Source organism: Schistocerca serialis, chromosome 1, assembly GCF_023864345.2.
Source record: "Schistocerca serialis cubense isolate TAMUIC-IGC-003099 chromosome 1, iqSchSeri2.2, whole genome shotgun sequence".
In the NCBI taxonomy this organism is placed as follows: Eukaryota; Metazoa; Arthropoda; class Insecta; order Orthoptera; family Acrididae; genus Schistocerca; species Schistocerca serialis.
The window spans coordinates 1,038,638,562-1,038,647,324 of NC_064638.1; the positions used below are offsets into that span (position 1 = coordinate 1,038,638,562).

General features: G+C 35.7%; 2 protein-coding genes across 2 annotated transcripts in view; one reads left to right on the forward strand and one right to left on the reverse strand.

The window, feature by feature from the left end:
- Nucleotides 1-6,052, reverse strand: part of LOC126414482 (peptide methionine sulfoxide reductase MsrB-like) — a 92,048-nt gene extending 85,996 nt beyond the window's left edge. Inside the window, exon 1 of the mRNA XM_050083349.1 lies at nt 5,827-6,052. Within this exon, the coding sequence (XP_049939306.1) occupies nt 5,827-5,947 (121 nt within the window). The 5' untranslated portion in view covers nt 5,948-6,052. The remainder of the gene's footprint in view (nt 1-5,826) is intronic.
- A 72-nt stretch (nt 6,053-6,124) lies between these two features.
- LOC126414466 (U3 small nucleolar RNA-interacting protein 2) lies at nt 6,125-7,598 on the forward strand. Its single transcript, XM_050083348.1, has one exon. The coding sequence runs from the start codon at nt 6,223-6,225 to the stop codon at nt 7,567-7,569; it is 1,347 nt and encodes a 448-aa protein (XP_049939305.1). The 5' UTR covers nt 6,125-6,222; the 3' UTR covers nt 7,570-7,598.
- The last annotated feature ends 1,165 nt before the right edge of the window (nt 7,599-8,763 follow it).

The window sequence follows — 8,763 nt, forward strand, 5'->3', positions numbered from 1 at the left end:
GACACCATAATATTCTAATTTACTTAAGAGAATGCTGTGGCTCACACAGTCAAAGGCTTTTGACAGGTCACAGAAAATGCCAGTAGCCTCTAATTTATTATCTAATGAATTAAGTACATTCTCACTGTAAGTGTAAATAGCTTTCTCTATATCAGAACCCTTAAGAAATCCAAACTGTGACTTGTAGAATATATTATTTGCACTCAGAAGCTTAAGTAGACACTTGAACACAAGCTTTTCAAATATTTTTGAGAAATTCAGCAAAGTGAAATTGGACGATAGTTGATGGAATCTCTTTATCCCCCTTCTTGTAAAGAGGCTTAACTTCACCACATTTTAGCCAGTCTGGGAATATTCTGCTGATAAGAGATTGATAACAGAAATAACTTAAGACAGAACTCAACTTGCATGATCACTCTTTGATTAACTTCAGTGAAATGTTATCATACCCACTAGATTATTTCGATTTTAGGATTTTATGATGGGTGCTTCTTCTTTGGGACATGTGTCATTTCCATTTTATTGAAATTATTCTTAAAGACTGGTCTCAGGTAACCCATTGCACTGTTAACTGAACCTGATAACCCCAAGCTGTCAGTAACAGAAATGAAGTACATGTTTATGAGGTTTGCAACACTACATGCACTTGTTACCAAAGTCTCATTTATTTTTAGAGCTATCTGTTCCTCTTCCATTTTGGCCCCACCTGTCTCTGGCTTCGCTATATCCCATACAGTTTTTATTTTATTGCCCGGTGTAATTACCTCTTTCTCATAATAAAGCTGCTTCGAGTTTTGGATTACTTGCTACAATATTTTTCAGTATTCTTTGTAATGCATTACAATGCTAACATCAGAGCTGTTCCTAGATAGTAGGCACAGTCTCCTTTTGCGCCACATGATTATCTTTATTCCTTGTGTAATTCATGGTTTATTTTTTGACTTCTGTGTGATTTGAGTTACGTTTAGGGGAAAATTTTTTTCAAAAGTGAAGGTAACTTTATTAATTAATGCTTTGTATTTTTCATTTGAGTCAGAAGTATTGTAAACATTCTACCCAGTTCATCTCTTTGAGTAAGTTCCTGAATTTTTCAATTTTTGACTTATTTATTATGCTCCTGTACTCAAATTTAATAGCTTTTTTTTTATATCCTGAAAAGTTCCAACATTTAACACAAGATGCTTCTTGTCATGATCATATAGCCCATTTACTATTGGTTTCGTGACATGACTTTTTTCCCTAGATTTGCCTATAAAGATATTATCAATAGCAGTCTGAGCATTTACATATCCTAGTCGCAAAGTTCACAGTAGGAACTAAATTGAATGATAGTGTTACTGACTGCAATAACTGTTCACTGACAGAGCTTTTCAATAAATCCGCATGAAAATTATTATTATTATTTTTTTTTTCCACGAATTCCTTTCCTGTGCTAACCTCTTCATCTCAGAGTAGCACTTGCAACCTACGTCCTCAATTATTTGCTTGACGTATTCCAATTTCTGTCTTCCTCTACAGTTTTTGCCCTCTACAGCTCCCTCTAGTACCATGGAAGTCATTCCCTCATGTCTTAGCAGATGTCCTATCATCCTGTCCCTTCTCCTTATCAGCGTTTTCCACATATTCCTTTCCTCTGCGATTCTGCGTAGAACCTCCTCATCCCTTACCTTATCAGTACACCTAATTACTACCAACCAATATTTCCTTGTTTTTTACTGTGAGATGGGACAACAGAGTTTCCAGTTTTATTATGAAGAGGTTAAAATTTCCTGAAGGTGATCTGTATATACCTACTATTGTAAAGGCCTTATTATGAATGAAATACTACTTCTGTTACACAAGCTTCCAAGTGCTGCTCTGAGCAAAATTTATTAATATCACTATTCTTGACTCAAAACAGTTTCTGAAAAATGTGGCAACTCCTCCTTTCTCCATATTTACTCTACAGAAGTAAGAAGCTAAATTGAATCCAGTAACATTTAACATATCTACACCAGAGGTCACATGATGTTCAGAGAGGCAGACTATATCAACTGGTTTGCTCAACTCTAATTCTTCAACACAAATAAGCTACTCATTAAGTTTACCCCTTAGTCCTTGGATATTCTGATGCAGTAAGGGTATCTTATTTTGTGCACTGGCTGAATTACAACTGGATGCAACTAATGTTCCTGTCAATTTTTGAGAATCTTTAGCTTCAATTAGAGGCTGTCTGCATGCATTGTGTATGTTAAATTTGCTCTCTGCTTGGCTGTTTTATCAATGTGTATTTCATTTTCAGCCTGTCTCTGAACATCTTTTGTTTCTGCCCTCCATACCCTAAAAAAATACTGTTCTGTCACTTGTAACCACTGGTACTTTATACCACTCGTGACAGTGCCCCCCATCTGCTGACAGAGTCAACAGGAACCACACTGATATGAGACCCCATAACTGATTCAAGCAACAGTTCCACCTCTAAATTAACTCTCCAAAAAAAGAATATAAATGAGGCCCAGAACAGACATAAGCCAAACACCAGTATGTATCGTTGCTGGAGCTATCTTTACCAGGTCCCACTCAATTGAGTAATTAGGGTTCCTATCTATGGTGTTGCCCACCCCACCCACTCTTACCACAGTGTCTTCCTTTGCAAAGTGATCCTACATCCTTTATCCGACTTGCAATAGGCTTAAAAAAAAAACTTGTGACCTGGTAACCTGACCCTAGTTCACCCTGCAACTGTTGGCCAACACCTGTACCATGTGAAATACCTAACAACAAAACTTCCTCCTTCTTCACAACTTTTTCTGCCTCCTTACTTTTCAAACACTTCTTGAAAGTTTGTTGTGCGCCATCTACTCCTACATCTACTTGCGGCTCATCAGTTTCCAACTGTGACAACACGTCAAACCTGTTTCCCACATTCACAACAATAATGTCTGAGAAAGCCCTATTCCTATTTCTTCTATAACATGTTGTCACACCCCACTTCTCTTTTCCCTTCTCCCCCCCTTAACCTTTCCAGATCTTGTTTCACTTTATCTAGTTCCACCTGAAGGGCAGCAATCTTCTCCTCCAGTTCCACTATCTTCCTGTCTTAGAAGAGTAACTTCTTCTGAAAAGCTTTCCTTGATTTTTTCATTCATTGAAAAAGCCCCACAATGGACACGCACTTGTCCGAAACAAAATTCTTTTGTAGCAGCTGTACATGATGATAGGTGGAACTTTGCCTTCATCAGAATTGTCTCTGATGAAGGAGGAGATGTTGAACTACTTTTTCTCCACCCACCTGGATCAGTGGTGTCATTCTTTTGGCCTGAGAAGGAAGACTCTTGTTTTGTGCCTTTGGAAAACATTTTATGTGCTGTTGATGTAATCAACATCATTAGGCCGAATATATTACTTCAATGAAAAAGATATGAAGTTAACAGAATATAATTTGTCACAGTGGATTAAAAACAGAGATGCTGTTAAGAAGTTTCATTGCTAGTTTCATGGATCTTCATTGCTGGACATGTACATTTTCAGTTAACATTAGAATGGCTAGAATAATTGACACCCTAACATAAAGTTAACTCATATAATGAAAATATTTCAATTAAATTTATAACTTTTGGCTCTGTACTTTCATGAGGCAGCCTTACTATAGGTTGTCAGTTTACATAATCTGATTTGAATGGTCTTCTGAACAATGATGTGATGTATGTCAAATGAACATCCAACATCTATCAAAACTGAGGGTGCTTCTTCTTTTACCTTTTTTTAAAAATAATATCAGAGTTTCAATAAAAATAAATCTTGTGTCAGCTGTCAAAAAATGTTTTACATATTTAAAAATTATTGTTTGGACCACAACAGCTTAAGTTGATTTTCTATATTCCCGTAAGTCAAGAATAGTTATTAATTTTTTCCCAATAAAAATACATCCCTTCTGTGACACCTGGGGAAATATGATAGTGATGTGTCGAAAATAAAATACTTTCTGTTATTATTATTATTTCTTTTGTATGAAGTAATGCAATCCAAATGACAAGCTTCTGTTGCGGCTTTACGTTTGTAAAAAGCTTCCATTTTTTCCCCTCAAACTACATGAAGTATGTGGAGAAATTCTGCATTGACTACTACCATGTAGAAAGTGCCAAGTAGAAAAAGTTTCATAATAATCTGAGTCAGTTGGTGTTAGGTATGGATGATCTTACTTAGGATTTTTTTTTTTTTTTCTTATCACAACACAAAGTATTTTGATTTCAGATTTATTTGTATGTCCATTCATAGAAAATCCATTAACAGTTTTAATTTTTACAATGTGTACTATCTTGGGAATCATCTAAGACCAATTATAAGTGCCCACCAGGTTGTAGAAATATGATATAAGCATTTTTCAATGTGTCCGTACTTTTTCTGGAAACTGGAAAGTGACAATAATAAATTTGTTTGTATTGTTCTTTGTAGGCCTAACTTTACTGCTTAAGTAATTACATGTCTGTTAAGTGTGTGCTTCTCTCAACTTACAAAAAAAAATCCAAATCAAAAGCTTCACAAACCTGAGTTATGGGCATTTATGTAGATAAGAACCATTTTGCATCAACATTCTTGCAGAGCCCAGTTATAAGAATATTACAACATTTTAAATTTAATATTAAAAAAAGTTTTAGTCTGAGAGCAAAAAGATTCTGCACAAATTCTTATGTTATAAGTATAAGCAAATGTGCAAAGTTTCATGAAAGTCTGAGATGATGGCTGACATGAGCTTCATGATTTGACTGCAATGACCCACTACATTCTGGTAAATACATAGTGTCAAGTACTAGATAAAAACACCACGTGAGTAGTGTAAGAGGGACAGCAGAAGGCTTTTTCCTTCAAAGCAGTTGTTTTTCTTTAATAAATTGGAATATAAAATTAATACCCGTAATTTACAATAGCACAAAGGCAGGGTCATAACTGTTAGTACACTTCACAGAAGTAGCAAGCAGTCAATCGACTTGAATTATTCTATACTCCTAAGAGGTGTCATTCACACAGGGATTTCAGAACGCAAATGAATGAACAAGGTGATGTGGTGTTAAGCCACTGGACTTGTATTTGGAAAATGCCTTTACAGTAACTCCCTTCAGCCACCACGCCAAGTGTCAACTTTGTTTGCAAGAGTAATACTTCAAACCCATGTCAATCCACTAAGTCTCCATAACTGAAAGCTTGAGAGACAATACATATTTTGATGATATCATATGTTCATATCCACTTATTAACACATCTCCACATGCCAACCAGTTAACAACCTTAGATATTTTGATCAGGTCCCTGTACTATCCTGCAGAAGAGTAAAATGTTTAATAGATACAAATGTGCTGAGAGCAGCATTCCTCTCCGTCAACAATACATCATATTTGACAGTTGTTCAACATGACATCCATTAAGGTAAGCTCCACCAGTATTCTCCAGTGTACAGTGGGTGTTAAAACAATTATGCACGAGCAATTGTTAAGGCAAGACATTCCAATTACAGGTCACACAACAAAAACGGGTATGAGCATTTGCTCTCAAACTAGTAAATGTATTCGACGGTGCATCGGACACTTTATATAAGCCTTTTATGTTGCTATGGTCTTCACTTTATTTCCAAGTAAACTGATTACCAAAAAAATCTCAGAAATAAGGCATTTTAATATTCATGTCATTGAATTTTTGTAAAGTCTTTCTGGCACAAACTTCGTAATCTCGTCTCCTGTGCAAATATAAGTAAGCTGTATCTTCCTGTGTATTTTAAATAATGTTTACAAAACTAGTGACGCTCATTAGACAAATAAACAAATGGAAAACTGCCTTTAAATTCAAACTCACTGTAATTGGCCAGTGGTGGAGCCAAGCGAATAAAAGATTTCACGCAGCTGTTGAATAATGGTTTTTTAGTGAGGACGTCTACTACATTCTTATTACAACGCAATACAACTCTTGCTGCCATTTCTAATCTTCAGTTGTTTTTTTTTTTTTTCCTTTTTCACATCAACATTCCCTCATTTCATTGAACAAATCTTTCAAAATGCAATCACTTCAGAGATTCTCCAAATCTCCATCATTTTAAACTCTATGATCTCTGGATAAATTGCAAGCAAAGTACACCTCTGGAACTTGTAAAGTAGTGCCATGCGTGAGGTCTGTGTTGGAGAGCTTTGGTTGTGTATGTTATGAATATTTTGTGTGTTGTGCACGTGGTCAAAACTTGCGAAGATATGTAAAATGTCTTTTTTTATAAGAACTCAATCAAAAAAGCAGTCAAATAAACGAAACAAAGTTAATGGTGAATACAGTGACAAGAAACGGCCTCGCAAAAAGGAAAGTGAAGAAATAGACAGTGACGAAGTAAGTGAGAGTAGTAAAAGCGATGTTGAAAGTGACATTGGAGAGACAGCTCAAGAGAAGAAGATACGCCTTGCTAAAATTTACCTTGAAGAAATCGAAAAGAGGGAACGCGAACGTGCCGAGGAAAATGACGTAAATAAGGATGTGATAACAAGTCGTCTTCAGGAAGAGATTAGAGAGAAATCGGATAAGTACAGGAGGAATGTTGCTAGTAAATACAAAGGATATTTAAAGGACGATGTGAAGGTGCTCAAATGTAAAGAACATAGTTTATCCCTTACTTGTGTTGTCGTCTCTCAAGACGGAAAAGCTATGTTCACGGCCTCTAAAGACGGTGGTATAGTAAAATGGTCACTTCCTGAAGGAAATAAACTGAAATCACTTAAAGGTGGCAAAGATGCGCCTCATGGAAATCGAAAGCCAACAATTCTGTGCCTTGCTCTCTCGTCGGATGAGAAATTCTTAGTGTCCGGCGGCTTAAACAAAGTTATCAATGTGTGGAGCCCGGATACATTTCAGTTACTTCATTCGTTTTCAAAGCATAGTGGTGCAGTTACTGGACTAGCATTTAGGAAAGGTACGCACCAACTCTTCAGTGCTTCTGACGATAAAACAGTAAAAATATGGAATTTAGATGAAATGTCATATATTGAAACACTTTTTGGTCATCAAACCGGCATTACCAGTATAGATGCGTTGTCTGCTGACAGAGCTGTGACATCTGGTGGCGGAGACAACACTATCAGGATATGGAAAGTTGTTGAAGAATCTCAGCTCATATTTAATGGACATAGGGGATCTATAGAATGTGTGAAACTGATTACAGAAGATCACTTTCTGTCATGTGGAACTGATGGCGATCTTTGTTTGTGGGGAAGTATGAAGAAGAAACCCTTGTGTTCTGTTTCTGTGGCACATGGTGTTAGTGATAATTCTGAACCAAACTGGATATCTAGCACAGCTGCCTATGTAAATAGTGATCTTGTTGCATCAGGCTCATGTAATGGTTCAGTGAAATTATGGAGATGTGGTGATTCCTATAGATCACTCGAACATTTGTTTGACATTTTAGTGGTTGGTTTTGTTAACTGTCTGGCCTTCACACCTGATGGTAGTTACCTTATTGCTGGAGTTGGTCAAGAGCACAGACTGGGGCGATGGTGGAGAAACAAAGATGCAAAAAATAGTATTCTTATAATACCACTGTTAATTAGTACAGAATAATTTATGTACAATAAATATTTTCTAACTTACTGACATTGTTTTCTCCTCCAAAAACAGTGTGACCAAATACATGTGTTTATGTCTGTGTAGATAAAATTTAATGTTGTAGTTGACAGTGCATGTAGAATAGATCTTAGATAGTGTAAATGATATTGAGCCTTATCACATTAGAAATCGCCCACAGGTTCAACAGAACTCTCAGTTCGCAGTTTAGCATTTTTTCTCTTTGCTGTTTACAAGTTTGTTAAAGTATGAGTTATTAAGAACATACATCATACTTTATAATTATGATTTATTAAGAATGTACTTTCTCAGTGGTAGGTACATAAATATCTAACACACATTACACTGCAATCAACTTCCTTCTCCCTTGAAGATAATGAAGTGTCTTCATTTTAGTTTTCTAACTACGTTATTAGCAGCATACTATAGTTGCATATCAGCAAAACTCCATCACATTTATTGATAACCTGCAGGCTGATTAGTCAATAGTAAATAAATAATTAAATTTGTTTATAGTTTGTTATATTAAAATGTCGCAAAACAACATTTCTCGATGAACTTGATAAACTGCTTTAAGTTGTATGAGTTAAGTTGTGGGATTCACAGTAAGGAGGAACTTGATGTAAATGCAGAACAAATATTTAAAGTTCAATGTGTTATACAAACTGTCACTGGGTAATGATGGGAAAAAATACAGAGTATCACTTTTCTAAAAGTAGAGAAACATCCTGTGATAGTTATATTTTTCCTTGGTTGTAGGTATCTTTGGTATTAGGAATTTTTTAATATATTTTCATGGGGTCAAGCCTGTTTTTTGTATCTTCCTCATCTCTCCCATCTTCACAACTTGCATTGCATCGTCTCCTGTCTGATGAAAATGCTTAACATATTTTTATTTGTGTGTGCGTGTGTGTGTGTGTGTGATCCTTGTTTGATATTTATCAAATGGTTTTATTATTCCCATATTTTGCCTGCTACTTTACCTGTTTGTGTTTAAATCTCAAGCAAAGAGAGCTTGCCATTTCTGTTCATAGTTGTGTTGAGAAAAAAATATCTTGTCAGTTGACTTCATTAGTTCCACTTGGATCTTAACCTCGTGTTTTAATTCCTTTCGTATTATGTTAGTAATAACTTAATAAATGTGCAAACTTGTTCAACAGTTTGTCCCTTGGTCAGCATGTAACTACATGC

What these genes read in the sequence shown, in the direction of transcription:
- LOC126414466 (XM_050083348.1), top strand. Translation starts at nt 6,223, where the DNA reads ATGTCTTTTTTTATAAGAACTCAATCAAAAAAGCAGTCAAATAAACGA.